We start from the raw sequence: 25030 nt of genomic DNA, 5'->3' as shown, positions 1-25030 counted from the left end.
GCAATTTTTGAGGTAGTCATGGTAGCCTGGAATTCCTTTCCATGCCAATGAAGCATTCCTAGTACTTCAAGCCCAGCCAATGATGTTCACTCACCTGAAAACCCTTACCCATTTCTCCAAAGTTTATATAGCCATTATTCCCCCTCCCCACCAATAAAGAGAGCTGCATCACTGGAAGACTGTGTCACTAAAAGGGCTCTATCACTGAGCGAGCTGTATCAGAGATAGCAATCCTGCCTTGGGCACACCACACCTGCCTGGCCTGGCCAAGCTTCATTCTTTCACCTGTATGCAATGGTGCCTGGATGCCCCGAAGGAAAGAAGCAGGCCCCAGGCTCAGGAAAGACACTCATTTGTGATTGGCTCATTTTACTTAGCATAATGTTTTAATATTTACTTATCTGTCACATATTTTGAATAGCCACATTTTCTTTTTATGGTCAAATGATGTTTTACTAAATGTATATACTAAAATTTCCTACTCCTATCTAGTGATGAATATTTGAATTGTTTCCATTTCTCCTGGCTATTGTGAATAATGTTAGAATAATCAATGTTCTTCCTATTGTTCTTTTTAGAAAATTAAGTTTGTAGCTGGATTTTTATTGTTAACATAGAAGTTTATGTTAACTACAAAATACTCAAGGGAACAATTTGCCTACTGCTGTGATAGGACACCATGACCAAGGCAACTTATAGAAGAATTTATTGCAGGTTTGTAGTTTCACAGGGTTAGAGCCATTCTGGCACAGAGCATAGAGACAGGCAGGTATGGCATGGCATGGCATGGCATGGCATGGCATGGCATGGCATGGCATGGAACAGGAGCTATGGTAGCAGAGAGCTTACATTTTGATCACAAGCACAAGGCAGAGAGCGCTAACTAGGAATGGTGAGTCTTTCGATTGCGTGCTTTTATTTGAATCATTGTGTTTTAATTAACTTATATATGGGTGCTCTATTGGCATGTACAGCTGTATATCCAAAGAGGATACCAGATCCCATTATGGATTGTTGGAAGCCACCATGTGGGTGCTGGGAATTGGACCCTGGAAGAGCAGCCAGTGCTTTTAACAGCTGAGCCATCTCTCCAGCCCCGGTGTGAGTCTTTTGAAATCCCAAAGTTGGCACCCAGTGATATACCTCTTCCAACAAGACCACACCCCCTAGCCCTTTCCTAACAGTTCTACCAACTGCAGACCAAGAATTCGAACACACGAGTCTAGGAGGGCCATTCCCAATTAAACCACCATACAACTTAAAGGAAGAGGACATATTTCTAGTTCTTAGATTTAGTAGTACATGGTCCATGGTCACTTGGCTGACACTTTTGGGCAAACCACCATGAAGGGACCCTGTACAGGAACATGGCTCACATCATGTAAAAAAGAAGCAGCGATGAAAGAGCTGGGAACCAAATATACCCTTCAAAGCCATGCCTCCAAAGACTGACTTCCTTCAGTAGAACTTTACCTCCTAGTAGCTTATTCAGTTGTGAATTTACCAATGGCATACCTGCTGATTGGGGAAGTTAGAGAATCTACGATTTTACTTCCCAACAGACATTGTGGGGACTAAGCCCTCAGTAGTAAACCTTTTGGGAAGACAGTTCACATCCACACAGATTTTACTCCTAGCCCACAACGGTGCATATTTATCTCATATTGCAAAATGCAATCAATCTATCCCCAAGACCCCCCCCCCCCGATTCTTAGCAGTTTAAGCACTGTTCAAAATTTCAAGTCCAGAATTTCTGAAACTCAGGAAAACTATCAGCTGTAGCAGACATAGATAAAACCAAGCACAAGTTATATATTTCTAAAATAAAATGGCTCAAAGTAAGCATCCCTACTCTCCAGATGAGGAATATAAGAATGGTGAGACAGGACTGAACTAATAAATGAAGGAAGAAGGAAGGAAGGAAGGAAGAAAGAAGGAAGGAAGGAACAAATAAACAAAACAAAGCAAAAATCCCTCCGCCAACCCAGCAAGGAAAACATTAAATTCTACATCTCCATGTGGCAGTGTGTGTGTTCCAAAGGGTTTGAGCAGCTCTGTCTCTTTGACCCGGCTAGCTACAGCCCACATGGGCTCTTTCTTGAGCTGGCTCTGTTTTCTACTCCTATCTGTCCTCAGTAAATGTTCCACACTCTTGACATTTCTAACTTCCTGAAGTTTCCACTAAATCCCGTTTCCTTTCTCACAGTTTTACAAATTACCCTTTCCGGAGCTCCTTGCAGGGATTCCATCTGTTTCACAGTGCCCAACAGCCCTTGTATTCTCCATGTCTACAAAACCACTAGCAGCAATGTGAAACAAGGGCTGCTGTCCGCTTGAGCAGGAGCTGGACCCAGTGGTTCACAGAGGCATCATTCTGAGTGTTTGGAAGGCTGAATATTGGGAAACATCCTGAGGATGCTCAGAAACGTTGGGCTCTCTCTTTCAAAGCAAAGCTTTTCAAGTAAATTTGCTCTTACATCCTTGAGCTTGCTGTGGGTGGATTATGCCCAATGCCTGAGATGCCTTCAAGGCATCTTTGCTATTGTCTGGATGAAACATCCTTGGCATCTTCTCAGAGACCCTAATCTTTTTAAGCAACCACACCTTCTTTGGCCCCAACTTCAAACATGTTCCTTTTCTAGCCAAATGGCAGTTTTTCAAATCCCTCTGCTCTGCTTTCCCTTAGGATTTTCACTAAGGATTTGTCTAAATAAGCAAGCAATACCCATGCCTATGGTTGGAGTACTGGGTGGCCCAAAGTTTTCTCTACCGCATTAGTTAGTCTGGCACCTTTAAACTCAGTCTAACATAGTCTTAGTCATGGACAACATGTATACAAGTTCTCTGTCAGAGTCCCAACAGACTCCTCATTAGTATTCGTATCTCATGAGTACAGCCTTTACTAACTGAATTTCTATCAGCATTCCGGTAGTGTGAGTTCATATGATAATAATCCATTAAGCTCTACTTACAGTGATCTGGCTTTTCTAGCCAGCTTCTCCCAACGTCTCCAAATTCCCCTCATACTAGTTCAAAAAGCTTTTGAACCACAAAGCTATACCTAGTCACAGTATGGCTCATATCTCAGTATCACTTCTTGTGTTAGTTTTTCACTGGTGTCACAAAATACCTGACAAACAGCATAATATGGAGGACATACATTTTAGGCTCATGGTTTTTTAGTTCACAGTTCCTTGGTCTTGTTGCTTTTGGGCTGGTGTAAAATAAGGGAGAACACCATGATGGGGCATACACAGTATAGTGACTCTTCTCACTGCAAACAGGAGGCAGAGAGGAAGAGCCAGGGACCAGAGATACATGCTTCAAAGGTATGCACAGGATGGCCAATTTCCTCCACAAAAGCTGGAACTCCTAAGAACCCATTCAACTATGAACTAATCAACGGACTAATCCACTATGAAGCTGGTGAGCTGGTGAGCTAATCTCTTTAGGAAACCAAGCCGACAAATACAAGAAGCTGTTCCTAGGACACTTTATATTAAAACCATAACAAAGTTCACTGGCAGTATCAAGATCTACATGCATTTTTATCTCAAAAACTTATCGTAGATAATTTATTCTTTGGTATCTGGTATTTTCCCTGCTTTTAGCAGTAATTAAAAAAAAATAATGGTATGATTTCTATTCTGCTCTGAAAAAATGTATTTAATGAAGAGGAAAATCGTTAAACTTTCCCTAATATAAAAATTAAAATATCTAATAATTTATGTTTTAATGAGAAAATGTGACATCACAAACATTGCCTGCAGGGGTAAATGCATTGTTTCTTTTATATAATCAATTTTCATACATTCACTAGAAATATTGTTTTTATATAATGTTTATATTAATGGTGAACTAGTTTGGACTATGTTGTAGTGGTTTGTAGTATTTATAAATACTTTTGTACTAAAATAAGCCACATTTGGTCATAATCATTTTTTGGGTAACAAGGAATCCAACTAATTCAAGCAAGGAAAAAAAAAGAATGTGAGTTTAATAATAATGTAAAAATATGAATGCTCAGATGCCAAAATCAACTGTTTCTATAAAATGTAAAATAAGTGTAAATAAAGTGGTCTGCTAGCCATGCCAGCCTGGGAATCAGGTAGGCAAACTCCACCCTCCTTCCTGTCTCCCACTGCAAAGTCTCCAGTCTCATGGCCAGCCCTGTAGCAGACTTCCTGCGGTGGCCTATCCTCCCTTGAATCTGCAGATCCTTAGGGAAGACTCAGCTTTGCTCTTTCCTGGGAACTGTCTCACTCAGATCCCTCCCTTCTAACCCATCCTCATTCCTTCCTGTGAGCCCCTAACACCTAGAAACATGTTCCACCCTGTACCCACAGTGGCTACTCCTGACAGAATCAAAAGTACTCCTTACTGGGCAACCCGACCCCCACACTATAAGACCCACAAAGGGCAACAGAAACTAAGGAACGGAGCACTCACGCAATAGAGACAAGACTATCAACACCTGGAATTACAATCAGCTAAAACCCAGAGCCTACACAGCAGCATAAAAACACAAGCAGCAATAGCCAGGACAGCAGCAATACTACTACAATAAACCCCGAAAAACGGAACACAGCTCAAGTACAAGACAAGGACTTCAAAGTAGCTACTACCAGGGGCTAGAAAGATGGCTCAGAGGTTAAGAACACTATCTGTTCTCCCAAAGGTCCTGCATTCAATTTCCAGCAACAACATGGTGGCTCACAACCATCTATATTGAGATCTAGTGGCCTCTTCTGGCCTGCAGGCACACATGTGGGCAGAATATGTATTGTACAAATAATAAATAAATCTTTAAAAAAATAGCTATTATCATTATGTGCAAGTTCCTTAAACAGGATATAAATAAATTCATCAATCCAGTCTGTGAAAACACAAATAGCAGAATGAGAGAGTGAGAAACTCTGAGACACTCAGTTCTAAATGGGATGTCTCCATCAAATTCCTCCCCTCAGGGTTCAGGGACATTCCAATGGGGAGGGAGGACACCAACGAAACAAGGCCTAGACATAAGACTGATGCACATACGAATGCACAGAAACCATGCCACCCTGCACAGGGCCTCAACAAGCCAGATGGGGTCTCAGTACAGAGAGGGGAAGTAGGCACAAACCTCATCCCTAATTAGGAAGCTATCTTCAATTGGAACTACTGGCAAAGGAAAAATTAGCTCTCTCCAATGGAGTCTCACTGGGAATACAAACCATTCTTAAGGAGAGCCCCCATGCTCAGCAGTAGATGACCAACACAAACCTCTAGGTTTTTTGGAGGATTTTTCTCACAAGGCTTTGTCAGGACATTTAAAAGCAAACAAACATGGAAAAACCCTTACAGATCTTTTGCTTATATTTATGGCTTCCACTTGTTTTTCTTGGTTTTCTGTATATGTGTGTAAATGTGTGTGTCTCAGTGTCTGGATGAGTTTTTTGTGCTTTTTCTTTGGCTCTCTCTACCTCCCATTTGTTTTGTCCTAATCTGGCTTGCTTGTTTATATATGATATCATCATCATCATCGTCATCATCATCATCATCATCATCATCTTCACCATCTGTTTGTATTATGAGAGAGAGGGTATGGATTTGGGGGATGGGTGGGGAAGTGAGGAGGATTTAGAAAAAGCTGGGAGAATAAAAACCGTAAGCAGAATATATTGTGTGTGAGAAAAAAAACTATTTTTCTATAAATAAATAAACCAAACTGACTCATACTGTCTAGAGAGATGGCTCAGTGGTTAAGGTGTTTGCTGCACAAGCCTGAATCTGGGTCCTTAGGACCCACACTGAATCTGGGAACCGTAGAATACCCATCTTTAATTCCTGTGCTCCTCTAGGAAGGTTGGAAGCAGAGACAGGGAAATTGTCGTAAGTTCACAGGCATGTTAGCATGGTATATAGAAAAGTGAGATGGGAGACTCTGACTCAAATAAGATGGAAAGTGAGGACGACCAACACCCAGGATGTCCTCTGACTTACACACATATACCATAGCATGTATACACCCACAATTACACAAACATAAACTGACTTAGAGTTTACTCCAATATAAATGCTTGCGGACCATGGTAGACAGTTAGGTACTCTGGGAATCACAGTAAGAAACACTGCCTTAGGAGACAGCACTAATCTCGGTAGGCAATCGGTGCCTGAAGATGCTGGTGTCTTCATTCATATTTACTCTACTTCTCTTGTAACTTGTTCTGAGAGCCTTTCCTGGAAAGCTGTCTACCATGTCTGGCTCATCCAGTTAGATGCTTCCTAGACTTTATCTACTTGATCAGTTGGTAGACTATATTGGCATTTCTGATAAACATAGAGACTATTTTGCTTACATCTGTTCTTAGTGGCTGTCATATAGTAAATGTGCAATACACTTCTGAAATGAACATACAGGCCGAGATGGAAGAATTCATCACCTCCTATAATATGGACCCAATTATGGAGGGGGAAAAAAAACCTAGATCTACTTGAGACCCATCCCATGGGAGAGAACTAACCCTGCCAATATTAATGTTATCCTGCTATATGCTTGCAGACAGGCGCTTAGCATAACTCCTCTGAGAGGCTTCACCCAGCAACTAATGGAAACAGATGCAGCGACATAGAGCCAAGCATTAGACAGAGCTCAGGAGTACTATGGATGAGCAGGGGGAGGAAAAGGGGAAGGGGTACCCCAGAGAGAGAGACAGAGACAGGAAGAGTAAAAAGAAGAGAGACAGGGGAGAAGGAGGAGAGGGAGAGAGAGAGAGAGAGAGAGAGAGAGAGAGAGAGAGAGAGAGAGAGAGAGAGAAGTAAGAAAGGGAGAGGGGCAAGGTAGGACTGTCCTTTTACATAGCCCTGGGCAGGTAAGCAATTGACATGACAGCTAGGTGGGCTGAAGCAGAATACTAACAGCCCTGACAGGAATGATTAAAGCAGATGGCCTCGGATGGGGTCTGGGAAGTGATCAGGAAAGTTAGGGGGTAAATATGTGCCCAGTCCCAGGTTAAATGAGGCTATTCTAAAATATAATAGGTGTCTGTATCTTTATTGTTTATGATAGTGGGCTAGATAGTACCGCCATAATTATAGGCTAATTATTAGATACTTTTATATTTTCTACAATACCAAGGAATGATTTAAGAATGCAAATATATTTCATGCTTGAGTATAATGAAAGTCTTACACTTGCACATAGCTTATCTCTGGTGGTACTAATATAAAGGAAGGAATGAGATCATCAACGTAACTCCACCAAAGAGTCATAAAAACAAGGTGATCTCTACTCAAGTACTTCTACAACATTTCTTACAGAAGAATGAATGAACAAATGAACAAAAGAAAGGAAGGAAGAAAGGAAAAAAGAAACAGTCTGCCTGGTTTTGAACTTGCAATGCCTTAGTATCCCAAGTTTTGGAGTTAAAGCATGAGCCATTGCACTTGGCCATGAAAGTAGAGTTACAAGTAACTTCAGGCCAGGTAAGCTATCCCTTGTATCATTGATTAACACAGCCTTACTTCTAATTATTTTGAAAGGCAAGATTACAGTTACAAACAAGCTATTTCTTGTCACAGATTCAGGAGATAGCAAACCATTATAATCTGCATGGTTCCAAAAGAAATACTTAAACTTAGAAGTGGCTTTTTGTGGTGGTCGGAATGAAAATGGCAGCCACACAGACTTATAGGGAGTGACATTATCGGAGTTATGGACTTGCTGGAAGAAATGCGTCACAGGGGCAGGCTTTGAGGTCTCAGTAGCTCAAGTCAGGCCAGTGTCTCATTCTCTTCCTGCTGCCTGCTGACCCAGACACAGAACTCTTAGCTATCTGAACAGCACCATGTTTGTCTGCATGTGCCATGCTGCCTGTCATGACAATAATGGACCAAACCCCAGCCAGACACAATTAAATGTTTTCTTTTCTAACAGTTACTATGCTCACAGCATAGGGTTCATAGCAACAAAACCCTAACTAAGACATGTCTCTTGAAAACTTTATCACCTATATGATACTGTTCATGAAAACACTAAAAACATAGAAGTCTTACCCTTTTATAGTTAAATTTCAATTATAGGAGCCTTGAAATTTTTATGCGACCTTCGTTAAATTTTGTACTCGGTATTGAATAAATTAAAGTCAATTATTTTACCAATGAACTACAAGAAACACAAATTAAGATGAAAGAATGAAGTAAAAATATGCATGCACATATTGTGCATTTATATTATTTATTATACAGCATAATCTGTAAATCTGATACTAATGAGACTCAAGATATAAATGGCTGAGGAATGTGTTTAGTGAATTACTGCCAATCAATGCCTCTGTTCCTCTATTCCAGGATAAATGTAATCTTGGATGGCAACACAGCTATTATTACAAATTCCTAACTAAGTACGGTGCTTCATTAATTCAAAATGTCACTGTCAATGTATAAAGTAACATATAAACATCTTCCTACGATATACATGGCTGTCTTTCCTTCAAAGTAAATAGCACACTGACTATATAGAAAAATTACAACCTAAATATCTATGGAAATTTTAAAAACCTAATAACCTAAAGAGCTACACCAGAGGCTGAAGATGTGGCTGGCTCCTTTGGCATACAGTGGCATAGGTAGCATGGGTAGACACAGGAGACCCTGTCTCCGTGAAAGCCCGAGACACAATGGAGGGTGGGGAGTCTCAGAAAACAAAACAGGAGAAACCAAAACTAGTCATGGTACTGTATATCTGTTAACATGGGTACCTTATGTTTATATCACAGAATCAAACATTGCCTTTTCAAGGTAACTTATTTCACATAAATTCTTCCAAACATACATATAGTTAATCAATTAATAAACAGTTGTCAAGTACTGAATTTGTCCTAGGTATAAGGAGATGGAGTTATAAACATGAGTAAAAAATGACCCCCTAATAAAAGCAAAAACCATAATTGGGCCAGGTGTCGTGGCACTCACCTTGAATCTCAGCACTAGGAGGCAAAAGCAGGCAGATCTCTGTGAGGTTCAGGTCAGCCTGGTCTACAATTTGAGTTCCAGGAAGCCAAGGCTACATAGGGAAACCCAACCTCAAAACAAACACTCAAAACAGAACCAATCGCTACCTCACCCAAAGCAAAGCAAGCAAACAAAACCCTCCTAACTGAATGGATGGCAGAGCTAAATAAAGCAAAATACACTAGTATAGGCTTATATTAAAATTGTCTACAGTTTCACATTTGGAATAACTAAAGAGTATTCTACTGAAAAGACACATGATACCTAGGAATTTTATCATTGCTTAGAATCACCTTCTTCCTTCGCTCTTCTACAGAAAAATTTAAAAATTAAAGCATAAGTTTACAAATATCCAAAGGCTTAGCACTTCAAATTAACAAATGATAATATATGCTTCATATTTTTATTATAGATTGGTTTTCTTAATCAAGAAATTTCTTGACTTAGCAAGTGCTAATGATTAAGGGATTGTTAAGACAGCTACCAGCTGTATGATCTTGGGTTTATAATGTTGACCCTCAGTTTTCTCATTTAAAACTGGTCATCCCAACTCAGGTTGGATTGTCTTGTATTTGACCCTCCACATCCATGATCTACACAGCTTTTGATTGGACTGAATGAACTAGAGCAGTGGTTCTCAACCTTCCTCATGCTGCAACCCTTTAATGCCGTTCTTCATTGTTACAGGATCTTTGATCCCATTGTGATCCCTGAGATTGAACTGTAAATCCCTGTTTCTTGTGGTTCAACCAACCCTAACATACCTTTAATGCAAGAACTTTCTGTTTATTGTAAACAGGTGATTCAGGTGTGGTTCAGCAAGCCTTACACACGTCTTTAATCCAAAAGCTTTCTGTACACAGGACTTAATAAAGTTAACCCTAGGTCAAGAGGCAGAGCAAGAAACCAGCTGACGGGGATTAAAGAGTAGAAGGGACTCTGAGTTGAGGGCTTTTTAAGACAGCGTGTAGAAGTAGAAGGGGTCTTTTCAGTCTGTGGTGCTCTGGCTTCTTTAGCTTGGGATTTTAGCTTGGCTCTTAGCTCTCTAGTTCCTGAACTCCTCAGCTACTTGGCCTTTTGGGGCTTTGAGCTAGCAAGCCTTTGGCCTTGGGGGTTTTTTTTGGCCGATTCTTCCTGGGCTGCCAGCTAAGCAGGAAGGTCAGCTGGGTGCTTTCTCTGCGTCTCTGAACTAGCAGGTTTTTCACCACAGCATCTGGCTCCTGAGTCTTTATTAGTAAAATAGAACGACCTGGGATTTTCAATAGAAACACTTCATGTTGTGACTGCATAAGATTATTTCGTTGCTACTTTGTAACTGTAATTTTGCTGTTATGAATCACAATGTAAATATGTTCTCTGATGGTTATAGGTGACCCCCAAAGGGGTTATACCCCACAGACGGAGAACTGCTGATCTAGAAGTCCAACCAGGAGACCATGGTAATGAAGGAAAATGTAGCTATTCTTTTATGCACACCATACCAAACCCTAAAGTTGACAATATCTCTATCAAATCCACTCCTCAGCATAGTTCCTCCTACTCAGCCTATATAAAAAGGAAAGATAAAACCTCCACAGTTGCTGGACAGTGGTGGCTCACACCTTTAAAGCCAGCACTTCGGAGGCAGAGACAGGTGGATCCTGGGTATGAAGCCAGCCTGGTCTACATAGTGAGTTCCAGGATAGCCAGGGCTACACAGAGAAACCGTGTCTTGATAAAACAAAACACCCTATATAGCAAGCAGAATTTCCTAAGCCAAAGTTTGCAAACTGGCCATTGGATTATTTTCTTGCAAACTGAACTGTCCAGCACCCTAAATCTAGTAAAACGTAAGCAATCATAAATTTAAATAAATTTTTAGAACTTGGATTCATGGCAAGTAATGACCAAAGAGTCACGCTGACGGCATAAGACACCTTGGCGGGTCTAGAATGGCATCTTTACCATCCTTTACCTATCAGTCACGATATCGTCACACATCACCATCGACAGACCACCTCACCAACCTCCTATGGATACTGCACTTCACCTCTCACCTTACCTCATCTTTTATGTCTTCCTGTTGTTGAGCTGAGAAAATCTCCATTGCAGCCATCAGTCTCATCATTAACTCATCCACCGTCGTATTACCTAATGAGACACCAGATTCCAAGCTCTTGATAACATCTTATAAACTTCAAGTTATTAAAAATGAAACATCATTCTTCAATACAGAAATTATCAGCATTAGAAATTACAGACTGGAATGCTAGTACTTAAAATACTTTTATTCAAATGTTTCACATATTCGACAAACACTGGCAGTTGAAATTTTAGAAAAATCAGATTTGGAGCAGCTTTAATTAACATATTTTAGCACCAGAAACAAGACTGTCCAAGCCATGAAGTCAAAAAGTCCTTTCAATTTATAAAAACAACCATGTTCATAACATTAGCAACCGCTAGCAATTGCTAACATGTCTGTGATTAGGCTAAATTCCTTTATGCTTTCATCTCATTTACTCTATGCAATTTTATGAAGAAGTAATTATACTTATCATTTTCAAGAGAAGAAAAGCTGCCTTGAAATGGCTCAAGAAACCCACTCAACCAAGACGAAGGCAGTAATCTCAGGGTTAATACTTGAAGCCAGGTGGGTCTATTTCGGGAGACAGTCCCTCCTCCCTCTCCTCTCTCTTCTTCCTGACCCTCATCCCCCAACTCCCACCAATGTGGAGCTGGAGACTCACATGCTACATAACCACTTTACCACGAAACTATGCAAAAAGCACCCCTCCCTGCAAGTCACTGCACTTGGAATCATTGCTAAAAGTTCTCTGGCAAAACAAATAGGAATTCAATGTTTGAAAAAAATCTACTTCTCAATGAATATTTTCCCTTTCTGTTTTCAAATGAATGACTAGACTATGATCTTTATGAAGAGTGCTTTAAAGATGCTTAATTTTTCCTTAATGTTATTTTATTCCCTAAATCTAAATAACTTATAACATGCATAAATAACATCTTCCAAATGCATATAATTTTGCTTGGGATGACCTACAAATGAGAAATTCATGAGGTTACATGAGGGAGATCTCTCTCTTTTCAAACCTATAGGAAGAAAAAGACAGATTCTCCAGGGCCTGTGATATCAGCATGCCACAGTAATGAAATGACGTCAGGATGATAAGGAACAAGTACTCTTGATGGTGTTTTTCAGGACAGGACATGGTCAATATGATTTTTCAATGGCCTTTCTCCCAATGTCCCTTATGGTCACTGGCAGCATAGGGTTGGGGGGGGGCATCTGTGGTACTCAACAAACAGAATGACCCAGTTTGGTCTTGGACTATTATTCTCTCAAATAAGTTATGGGACACACATTATCTAGGCACTAAGGAAATAGAATTGGCCGTGTACTAAAAGTTGCAATAAAAACTGTGCTACTCATAAGCTATATGATCTAGTTCCTAGAAGCTGTCTAGCTCATAAAAAGGGCTCCAAAAGTATGTGCTTAATAAGGAAATGAATAAGAGGCTAGACAACGGCTCAGTGGTTAACAAAATGGGGGTACTCTCAATAGGTACGGCCTCCACAGACTCATGTGTTTGGAAGCGTAGCCCATAGGGAGTGGCACTATTAGGAGGTGTGGTCTTGTTGGAGGAAGTGTGTCATAGTTGGGGCTGTGAGCTACACCAAGTGTGGCACACAGTCTCCTTTAGGTGTAGAACTCTCAGCTCATGTAGCATCATATCTGCCTGCAGGCCATCACGCTTTTCACCATGATGATCATGTGCTAAACCTCTGAAACAGCTCCAATGAAATGTTCTTCTTTATAAGAGTTGTAGTGGTCATGGCGTCTCTTTGCGGCAATGAAACCCTAAGGCAAAGTACTTGCTGTTCTTCCAGATGACCTAGGTTTGATTCCCAGAACCCACCAGGCAGCTAACAACTGCCTATAGCTCCAGGTTCAGGGGATTCTGCTACCTTCTTCCAGCCTCTGAGGATACCAGGGACACATGTGATGTACAGACATACATGTAGGCAAAACACTCATATATATATATATATATATATATATATATATATATATATATATATATATATATATATATATATTAAAAGTAAAACTTAAAAAAAAAAAGAATGAATACATGAGTGAGTAGACTATAGCTAAGGATCAATCTTCTTATTCTCAAAGGGAAAACAGCACTCCTCTGCAACATTCTGTCAAGTAGCAGAGATAAAGTATCACTTGCCTGGTACAGTCATTGGTAGTTATTACTAATAAATATGACAGATGGCAAAAAGAAGTTTCTGAACATTCTGTAGATTTTGTCATTGGTTAAGACTCTTTTCCATATCTCCCGTGTAAATAGCAGCGACTGAGAGTCTGAATATGAGAAGAGTATGTTACAGCATGTACTCGTGGTGGTCTGAAGGAGAACCGTCTGCACAGGCTCATGCGTTTGAATACTCGGTCCCCAGCTGGCGCTGCTGCACAGGGAGGACATGGAGGGTAAGGAGGTGTGTAGCAGAGGGCACGCTGGCCTCACTTCCAGTTTGTTTTGTTTCATGTGTTACAAAATGTGGTTAGAGCAGGAAGCTGGCTGATCACATTTCATCACACAGAGGCAAAGAACAAACTAGGGTAGAGAGAGGGGCTACCTATCCTCAAAGCTTGCCTCCAGTGACACACATCCTCCAGCAAGGCCACAACTCCCGAAGGTTTAAACTTCCTCAAACAAATGACTAGATGCCAAGATCAAATACCCGAGCCTATGAAGGGAATGTCTTGTTCAAAGCATCATCACAGCCACTGACACTTTACTAGGAACTTTTCAAAGGGACAGGGAGGTGGGGGGAAAGGGCTGGGAAAGTGGCTCAGTGGGTAAAGGTGCTGGCAGAAAACCCAATAACCTGAGTTCCGCCCATGAAACCCACATGGTGAAGAAGAGAACACATACATACAACAAATAAATATAATGCAAGAATTTTTAAAAATTAAAATAAAATATTTATAACATCTACATCAATTCATTTAAAAGTAACAGTGGCTATAAAAAAAAACTGATGTTTTTTAAAAACAAAAACAAAAAACCAAACTTACTACAGAAAAAAAAGGTAAGAATAGCATGGTTGTAACATTTTCAAAGTATTTCTGTACTATCTGGCTCAATAGAAAACAATTATAGCTTTATATTTATTCTATGTTAAACGAATGAAAATATGCTTTACTAGTTGAAATTTATGAAGAATATGTGGCCTTCTGCAGATATGTAGTCAGAAAAAGAAAAAATGTTTTAATGGGTATTTGTAGTTATATTTCTTTGATACTACTCATCTTGACAAGAGAAGTTTTTTTTTTCCAAACTAGCAGTATGCAGAATTTAAAAGTATCACAAGGCACACTTTTGACCTATGTTACACTAAAATTCTTTTCCTCTCCCCCTCAAACCTCCCTGGCCTCCTTATCCTGTAAAGGCTGACCTTGAACTCTTGGTCTTCCTGCTTTAGCCACTGGAGTAGCTCAGATCACAAGCACACCTTACAGTACCTGGCTCCATTACCTCTGAACTGATCTTGTTTCCATGCACAATTTTACTCCACTACGCATCTGTGCTTTTCGAAAACATTACTGTGTTATGCATTTCTTCTGAATGCTGATGTACTATGTTGTATGATATATATATATATATATATATATATATATATATATATATATATATATATATATATTTAGTGTCACAGCTCTGATCCTCAGAAAAGTATTTATGCTATTAGTCTTCTACCGCAGGATATAAATTTTTTATTGAAAACTCAAATTTTATCATTGGCAACAAATAATTCCAGTTCTTTTACTTGAAAGTGACAGGTTTACTCTGTTTATTTTGTAGAAAATGTTTCTCAAATGCCCAGTCTATGTAAGCATAATTTGTCTGTGAGGCAGTAAAAATTACTTCAGGGAAGGCAGAGAAGCAGCTAGTTTAGCTCCGGAGACCACACAAGTGCTTTCTTTGAAACAACTAGAATGTACTGGTTCACATCACCTAACAAAAGGGCTAAAAAAAAAAAAGGTGGCTTCTTCAAGGATGTTCTTAAATGGCCTTTGCCTTTCTGAATGGTAAGTGCGTGGCAGTGAAGGAAGGATATTACTAACACACGATGATCTATGTCAGAGGCTTGACTCCTACTAAGATGACCAGTGTTTTAGAAATCATTGCTTTTGAGCCACTGGTGTAAATGTTAACATAGTAAAAAGGGCAAAACACAACTAAGTCACAAAAGTAACACAAACTAAAACAAAAGCAAAACCCCTATCTATTTATAATTAATAAAAATAACTGTGACCTTGAAGATTTCCTGAAACCAAGCTTCTGGAGCCCATGGCCCACAGTTTGCAGGACACAAACTATCACAACATTTCCTCTGAAGAGGAAAACAAGAAAGAAATGTCTTCACTTCCTCCTCACCCCATGGGAATCAGCTCCCTCAGCAGGTCTTTTAAAAGGCTGCCTAAGAAATTATGCTCTGGAAAGTTATAGAAAAAACAAAATACCTGAGCTTTTGTTTTGTTTAGGCTTTGAACACACTGGAATGCACAAATCCCCTCCCCCTTCAGACTTAAATGGGGCAGAAATGAAGCACCCCAGACCCAAGCTTTAACTTAGAGCACCTGAAAACTCTTTTTCCTGGTGGCACAGAGCAGATGGACTGTTTTTATTTAAGCTTTACCCATGAACATAGCAATATTTTACTCTAGCTTTTGGATGCATTAGTAACAACAACAACAACAAAAACAAAAAGAAAAAAATCATTCATTTTTCTTCTTTTTTTTTTTTTGAAGAAAGAACATGAAAGGATAGTTAAATTTCCACAAAAATGTAAACTGGTTAAATTTACAGGAATTCCACAGCTTTTTGCCTGAGGGTTGCAACTCAACCAGAAGTCACACAAATATAGAGGAACAATTGACACATGAAAAATTCAGTTTGCAATGTATAGTCACTGGATTTTCTAGATAATTAAAGATAAGCAATTCTTTCAACTAATCTATATTACAGCTATGAATCAACAGAAATTAATGAGAAACCTGATAAATGATTATAACCTAATTGCTAGTTTTAGAGAATTAAGCATTTTTTAACATAACTTCATTGTCCTATGTCCAAGAAGCTATAAGATTCTATTGGGGTGTTACTGCTAGACTTTTAACACAGCATATTCATTTTTCATAGTAGTTGTGTTTTAGAACTAGTGTGTGTTCTTCAGGATGTTCTATATTTTAAGATACAAAGACATTTGCCAATAGCAAGAAATATGACTAGTTTTGATGGGAAAAATAATAAGGTTATCACAGAAGATTTTATTCCGACATGACATGTACTTTACCTTGTATCACATTTAACACTTCATTAGATGATCGTTTTCCCATGATAATCAGGAAAAGTGGAAACTGATCTGTCTTTTGAGTCCGAATGGTTTGTGCAATAACACTGCCAAAGTGTCTATTGCACATTGTCAGAAATCTAAAATAAAAGAAAATCCAAAGTAAGTTTCAAACAAATTAGTAGATCTGAGATACCATTATTAATTATATAAAGCTTAGAGGGCCTGACTTACATCAGTAATGGAAAATTTTACTATGTTTTCCATAAGTTTTCAACTAAACTTTTAATGGTTATTGTATAGAAAAGAAGAAAGCACACCCTAAATGCTGCCAAGGGCTGACAGCACAGGATTCTTTTTAAGTCTCAATATTTCAAGATGTACTACCTAAATTATGAGAAAACAAAGGAATTTCCAGGAGAGAATTTCTTAACTAGGATGAATAGTAAAGTGTAACACAAAGGTACACTGACTAGCATCATTCTAAAAATAGAATTAGCAACACTTTCCTGAGTCCTTAGAATCAAGAACTACAGTGGGGCATTATGTTTCCTCTAGAAGTAGTAGGTCTTCTAGTTTTGTACTTAGTATGGAATAAAAACAACAATTCTAAGCTTTTGGCCAAAAAAGCTCAGGGATATTAGCATACTGAAGTCTAGCATTAGTATTCTTAACACGATCTGGAATAAATGAAAAAACTGATAAAGCTTTTCTCTTCTATTAGAGGACTGTTTGAAATTAGCATTTCTTTCAAGAGAAAAGGGTAGCTTATGATATGTTTTCAGATCTGATGGTAAAAAGTAAATGTCATAATAATAATGAATTATGAAAGACCAAATGCAAATATAGAATGCTTTAATAAGATCCAATTTAATAAAGTCTGTAAAAATAATGGACTTTTAATAACACAGGTCACAAAAGGCAAAACAGTGGAAATTCTGGAGACTAGCCACTGGTACTAGCTTATTAATTCTTAATTATGTTCATGAAAGGCAACTTAAATCGTGTGTTTTCTTATGCCTTATGATAATATTTTAGGTAACAACTACTCTGAAATGTATGTTCTAGCTGATGAGCAAAGTCCTGTCGTCACATGCATTAGAAGGTAAATCTATTTGAAAAGACAAACGGTATTAAAATGTCATGTGCTCAGATTCATTTGATAACCAATTCAAAACAGAATCAAACCTCTTAATTTTTAAAGCCAATACATTTTCTGTCAATAGAACTTCATTTCAGAAATTTAGGCTGAATCTTTTGTAAAGCCCGTGCTGTGACTACAGAAAGCAGATCTTGTTAAGGACAGCGAGAACTGTCAGCTAGAGTGTCAAGACAAGTTAGCACCACTGCAGTAAGTTCACTGGGAAGCAGGTTCATATACACGGTTAGTGCGGCAACAACCAGACCTCATGCAATGTGAAATGACAAGGCCTTAAGAAATCCATTGTCGGCCATGAAATATCAGTGCCCCCATGAAAATTCAAATCTTCACATTCCACAACTATTATGGGATAAAAGGTTCTCAAGCAGACTAAGCTTCCATACCAAATTTCACACTCATATAGCTTTAATTCATCAACAGGGATGTGTAGATCAGGAGACTAGCAAGTTAGGGTCTCATTTTTCTTTATGTGCCTTACTCAAATATTTGAAGTCATTCTTGACCCTGAGATGATCATTGGCAACCTCTAAAATTAAAGATGTCAAAAAACAGTTGGAATGCTATTTCCTACAAAAGGGAGAAAAATAAGTCCATGTTGCTTTCACACCAATGGATTGAGCGGATATCACACAGATGCCCATCACAGCACTGGCCTCCCAACTAAAAAGGATGGCCCCTGGCCTCTGAAAGGAAAGAGAAAGGAAAGGAAGAAAAAGAGTACATATCAGGAGGGTAGAAGGAAGGCTACAGAGAGAGAGAGACATGAAGGAGGGGATGTGGGGAAGGGAGAAAGAAACAGAAAAGGTGGAAAGGTAGGAAGGGGAGATCACATTAGCCAAAATTTTAGTTCAAAACCGGAAAAACAGACACAGTAAAAACAAGCTGTTTTAAGAGAAAAAGTATGTTTCTCATATTTGTGGTATTTTGTTCCCTTTGAACAGTTAAAAGTATTTCAGAACATCTGGGGCGGGTAGGAGGGACACGACACTAAAACTGTCAACCCAACTGCAATTCACTCCATATTTTTCATGTCATGAAAAAATAAATAAATGGTTGCTATAACTATTGGATTACAGAAATTTCCACCAAAGTGGGAAACAATAACCATTTTGCAATTCTGGGGAATCTCTTATTTTATTTTTTAGCAGAAGAGGACTTAAATAAACCAGTGACCTACTAAGCACTGACTTATTTGAAGAAAGAAATAAGACGTTATTAGAGCTGGAGAGGCGGCTCAGTGGGAAAGGGCACCTGCTGTGGAAGCACGGGCATCTGAGTACAGATCCCCAGCATCCATGATTTAAAAAAAGTCACAGGTGGCCACACAGCAGCAGCCTCTGCACTAAGGAGGTGGAGAGCAGAGGATTGCTAGGGCTTTCTGTCCTCACAGCAGGATAAGCAAAGTGGACAGAGTAGGATGCCCAGATCCTCTAGTCTCCATGCTCACATGGACTCACACCTGCACACAAATGTGCACACATCTCCAAAACAAAGCGCAGGGGGGGCGGGGGGGATGCCAAATCAGATCCCTGAAACCAAAACCTAAAATAACAAATTTGGAAAGACAAACAATAAATAACATTTAAGGGGATAAAATAAGGAAATAAGTAAGGGAGGAAAGCAAAAAAGGACTAACAAAAGTCACAACCAAGTGTACTTTGTATCGGTACTAAATCTATTAGAACTGCTAGAAAACTTAAGAGTGGAAAGATGAGATAAAATAGCTTCTATTTCAAGTTCGGAGAGAAAAATAAGCAGAATGGTAGATAGTTAGCATTTACTACTAATTTTCAGGATATGAAGTGTAGATCTTTTCTATCTGGCCAATGAAGATCAGGATTATTAGTAGTCAGATACTGTGTCTGTGACTGTCCGCCTGTGTGAGCATGTGGGAGGGCAGTGTATGTGGCAGTAAGACGAGAACTGCTGGAGTCAGCTCTCTCCTACCTCACGTGTCCTGGAGATGGAACTCAAGCTGTTAGGTTTAGTGGCAACTGCCTTTACCAACTGAGTGATCTGTTATTTAACATTTTCATCATTTATATTATTATTAAAATGGTATGTTCACACCAAAATCAAACTTTTTTGGACAATAAAATATAGTAACGTAGGCCAATGAATTATTAACTACTTGTAGGTTTCTAGGACCCTCTGGATCCTTCTACTTTGCTATTCTCCCATGCTTCTCTCATCTAGAGTCCCAATAGGATGTCCTCCCCTCTGTGCCAGTTTCCTGGTAAGTGAAGGCTTTCGTGGGACATGCCCCTGGGGCTAGTATGCAGATACAAGTGAGTATATACCATTTGAGTCTTTCTGCTTCTGGGTTAACTCACTCATTATGATCATTTCTAGCTCAATCCATTTATCCACAAATTTCGGGAATTCCTTGTTTTTAATAGCTGAGTAGTATTCCACAGTGTATATGTACCACAGATTTGGGCCCAGGGGTCCCGCTCAAGCTAAGGCACCAGCCAAGGACAATACAGGCGGTAAACTTTAAACCCCTACCCAGATCTAGCCAATGGTCAGAACAGTCTCCACACTTGAATGGAGAGTGGGATATGACTTTCTCACGTGATCTGGTGCCTCACCTTTGACCATGTCCCCTGGAGGGGGAGACCGGGTGGCACTCAGAGGAAGGACAGCAGGTTACCAAGAAGAGACTTGATACCCTATGAGCATATACAGGGGGAGGTAATCCCCCTCAAGAACAGTCATAGGGGAGGGGAATAAAGGGAAAAAGGGAGGGAGGGAAGAATGGGAGGATACAAGGGATGGGATAACCATTGATATGTAACAAGAATAAATTAATAAAAAAAAAGAATTATTAACTAAACAAAAGCAGTTACTGGTTTCACTGTCAATCAAAAAATGAAAGACCAGAACTGGGCAGATAGTTCAGTAAGTAAAGTGCTTGCCATATGCAATGAGGATCTGAGTTCAATCACTATATAAAATTCCAGGTGGTGACAGTGCTTGTAATCCCAGTCCAATGAGGTAGAGACAGGAAGCCATCTGGGGTTCTCAGGCCAGCAAGCCCACATCACTGGGGAGAATGACACTTCATAAGACCGGGAAGCTCCTGAGGAATATCTGATTTTAAACTCTGGCCTCTACATGCACATACAAATGTATACATATATGTACATACAGCAGCATCATGAACCATGTCTTTACTATGAAAGGTTACTCAGCAGATGAGATTTGTGTCCAACCTACTGATTACCTGCTGTGATTATTACCCAATATTTTGAGTTAAGCCTTTATATGTCATGCTTTAGCTGAAACTGCTCATCCACTGCTTTTGATTTGGTTTAACTAAGTCTTTCCCTTTAAAAAAGGTCTAAGGCGGTGTTCTACCAAGGATAAGCCTCTTAGTTGACATACATGCACACATTTAGGATTTAGTCAGTTTTCAATGATGGAGATAGAAAGAGCAGAGTAAAACTAGGAGTCTTAAAGGCTGTACCCAATCTCACTAACACACAACTCTTTCCTTGCCTTTTCCTTTTAGTAGGAAAATACAGTGAAACTCCTTTATCCTTTATTTATCAAGCACACCAAAAACAGGCCAGACAAAGAACATCGTTCGTACAAGTCCTCCCATCCCATGACTCAGTTCTTTTCTGGAGTTCTTGTTGGAAATGCTCTTCAGCACTGCTGGGATAACCCCCCCTGCCCTTTGAGGTAGCCCTGAGTTCTGTAGTCTTAAGCCTTTGGTCCATGCTGAGTTAGGTAAACAAGTACTGAGCAAAGCTGCAGAGACTGAATACCCAGTGATCCTCAACTTCCAGTGTTCCAGGAATCACCCAGGGAGTTTCTCTAAAAGGCAAGTTTCCTTAGAGATTCTGACTCCATAGACCTGGGGTGAGGCACAGGAAGCAGCCTCTTAATGTCTTCTCCTAAGCAATGTTCACATTTTGTTCATTTCTCAAGAAACCCCTTATATTTACTTTTAAGGTTTTGGTTGTCTCTGAAGGCGGTCAGAAAGAGTCATTCCAAAATGATTTGGGTAATGCAGCTTCACTGAACTGTGTCTTGTTTTCTTAGGTAACCACTCTGAAAATGTTAATTCCCACTAGCTTCCTTAGTACTGGTTGAGCTCAGACCTGATGTGGCACACATAAGCAAATATCTCACAAGTCTATGAGCTACAGGTCATAGACAGAAAACAAAACAAAGAGTGTGAGGTTGCAATAAAAAAATGAAATGTTTAGAGAAGACCTCACTGCAAAGTTGACATTTGATCAAAAGCTCAAAAGAGACGAAAGTGAAGCCAATAGCAGGCAAAAAGAACAAATACAAAGACATTACAATTAAAGAGCCTCGTGTACGAAAGGTAACAAGAATTTAGGTTACCTCATTCAATATATTTTCCAGTTTCATTCCGTTATGTGAAAATTTCCTTTTTCTTTACAGCTAAATAAAACTCCACTGTACGTGTGCATTACTCCTCTACCATCCAGTCACCAGGTGAAGGACAGCCAGATTGCTTCCATTTCCTAGCTATTAGGAGTAGAGCATTAACGAACACCGCTGATCAAATATCTATGGAGTGGGATACCAAGTCCCCTGGGCATATGCCAAAGAATGGTAGAACTAAAGTCTTATAGATTTATTTTTAGCTTTTTGAGAGTTCTCCACACTGATTTCCATAGAGGCCACAGTGGTTTGCAAAGCCACCAATGGTGAGTCAGGATTCCTTTTTCCTGGAATCCTCACCAGCATTTGTTGTCAGTTGTTTTCTTGATTTTAGCCATTCTGACTGAGGCAAAATAAAAATCTCAAAATACTTTAAATTTGTATTTTCTGATTGGTAAGGATGTTGATCATAGCTCTGCATCTAAAATAACACTAAGGATTAGGAAAAGCCATATCGAAACATTATTTTATAAGCTTAATTAAAAACACATGTCAAGCATGGTGGCACAGGCCTTTAATCCTAGCACTTAAGAGGCAGAGCTGGGGGATCTCTGTGAGTGAGGCCAGCCTGGTTTACAAAGAGAGTACAGACCAACCGAGGCTACACAGAGAAACCCTGTCTCGAAAACAAAAAACAAAACAACAAGACATAAATAGTTAACATGGAGTTATGCCACACAGGGTAATAATGCTCCCCAAGGAGCACAGGAGTCTGTGATACTAATAGAAACCCCACTGTCAGGCATGGGAAACCTCCCTCTGAGTGTTAGTCAGGGGATGCTAACAGACTGCAGGCAACAGAGCCTACTGTCATTCGCTTGGTTGCCTCCACGAGGCTGAAGATAAGACCCTACTCCTGAAGACACCACACACTTCAGACACAGGATGTGGAGTAATCAACCTGGAAGTGAGCTGGAAGCCTCCTACCCGAGAACCAATCTCATAGAATCCAAACATGCTATGAAACTGCCAAGGGAAAAAGACAATTAACAGTCCTAGAATAGTTCATAGTTGTAAAACCTACAAACAACAACGACAGGTCTGGCAAAATATGTCCAATAATTGCAACCATTACACTACTACCTTGGAGGCAATTGACAACTGTCAATTGTACCTAAATACACTCCACAGGAGGATTTCAGGTCTAGTTGCTACAAACCTAGACAACTACCTGTGGGTAATTACCTTTGAGGAGAATCCACTACTGCCATTTTCTTAGCTGTATTCTGAATATTTATCCTTATGCCCACAGATCAGGATAGCTCTTACCTCTCATCAAATAACATTTTTTAAAAAAAATAAAACACAGAGAAACCATTATAGAAATACACAACTGGCTGAGATGCAGAGAATTGGGTGCCTAGCCCCACCTGGTACATCTATAATGCAACCCTACACCTAAGACCCAGAGATCATATAGAATAGGGGTAAAAAGAGTGTAAAAGGTTGCTACTGGCTGCTACATAGTGTCTCCTAGACATGCCTGGCATTTTGTACTCATGAAATAGCAACAATATGGTTGCTGATGCTGACACAACACCTGCATGATGACAATACCAGTTAATACACCAATGTGGACAGGAACACATGACAGGGCCTTACGCCAGATGAAGAGCTACAGGAAATCAGTGGCTGCAGAAAAGGACAATGAGCTTTCTCCAGAGACAAGCCACCTGATAAGTACTCAAGCCCTAAATACATGTACAAAATAAAAGCAACACTAAACAGGCTAAGTAGATGGGGTAATTTTGGTGTGTGTGTGTGTGTGTGTGTGTGTGTGTGTGTGTGTGTGTGTGTGTGTGTAGTAAAACAAAAGTAACTGTAAAAACAGAGTCAACTCGAGAAGGAATGGGAAGGGGGTTATGGGAAGGGTTGGAGGGAGGAAGGAAGGATGAAATTCTGAAAAACTCTAATTTAAAAAAGTTCACAAGGCTGGGAGGTGGTGGCACACACCCGAACACCCAGCACTCAGGAGGCAGAGGCAGATGAATTTCTGGGTTCAAGGATAGCCTGGACTACAAAGGAAGTTAGGATAGCCAGAACTGCACAGAGAAACACTGCCTTGAAAAATCTTAAAAAAAAAAAAAAAAAAAAAAGTTCACAAAAAGATGAGTATGGCTACAGCGAAAAAAAAAACATAGTCAATAAACAGAGGGGCCTACTAGATATATAAGATACTGATTTTTATCCTAAGGACACTGAGAACATTTTGGCTTTGACTCATGAAATTATCTAAACAGTAATCTGTTCTATGGCCAGGGCTTGGATTTAATAGTTTAGGTTATATTCAAGGAGAAAATACAGAGAATAAGAGATGAAAATTTACAGTACAAGGTTATGTTCCTGGGCCATTACCAGGAAATGAATCTCCTCTTATCCACCTGTGTACACGATGCCTAATTCTAACACATATTTATTGTATGGATGGGCCAATTAATGCTTTCAAGTAACCTTTATCTGCACTATGACAAATGCTGGAAATACAGTTTTCTTCCCCTTCGTGTGTGTGTGTGTGTGTGTGTGTGTGTGTGTGTGTGTGTGCGCGCGCGCGTGTGTTTTCTAACAACTTCTGAAATGTTTAATTTAAACACAGTATGGGCTATGATGGTCTTCAGGGTTCCCATGAGTTCTACCTTTATTTGGACCTTCAAAATAAGTAGGTGTTGACTGACAAGTTTGCTTCTAAGCTTCCTTTCTGATTTTTGTATAATTACATTTTTAAAAACTACTCACTGACTTGGGAAAGCTGCAAAACATCCAAATATTAGCATATTTTATTGCAGGTAGCAGAGTCTTGTGAGAAGAAAAAAAAAATTAAGGACACATAAGCCTGACATTGTCATTTATTAGTTGTTTCTTTGGTCAACTTTCTCTGAGCCTCTGCTTTCTCATCTACATAATGAAGGTAAAGACACCTAATTCCAGAATTAGTCTGCAGATTATCAATATTACTTCCTTCCCTTTTCTTTGTGTGCTTCAGAGTCAAAACCAGCTTCTTCTTCCTTCCTGATCAAAGATATGCTTCCTAAAACAAGCTTCCTGCTGAAAACAATGAATGCCCTTCTGTGCTGAAGTTGAAATATG

At 39.5% G+C, this 25030-nt stretch overlaps 1 protein-coding gene across 1 annotated transcript in view; it reads right to left on the bottom strand.

The window, feature by feature from the left end:
• Positions 1–25030, bottom strand: part of FAF1 (Fas associated factor 1) — a 303539-nt gene that overhangs the window by 66115 nt on the left and 212394 nt on the right. Inside the window, exons 14-15 of the mRNA XM_084787058.1 lie at positions 16366–16502; positions 11036–11124 (exon numbers count right to left, since the gene is read on the bottom strand). Coding sequence (XP_084643184.1) covers positions 11036–11124; positions 16366–16502 — 226 coding nt within the window. The remainder of the gene's footprint in view (positions 1–11035; positions 11125–16365; positions 16503–25030) is intronic.

Source organism: Acomys minous (assembly GCF_964271855.1).
Source record: "Acomys minous genome assembly, chromosome: 6".
NCBI classification, from domain to species: Eukaryota; Metazoa; Chordata; class Mammalia; order Rodentia; family Muridae; genus Acomys; species Acomys minous.
The sequence above is the reverse complement of the archived record's forward strand: the minus strand, read 5'-3'. Positions and strand labels throughout refer to the sequence as shown.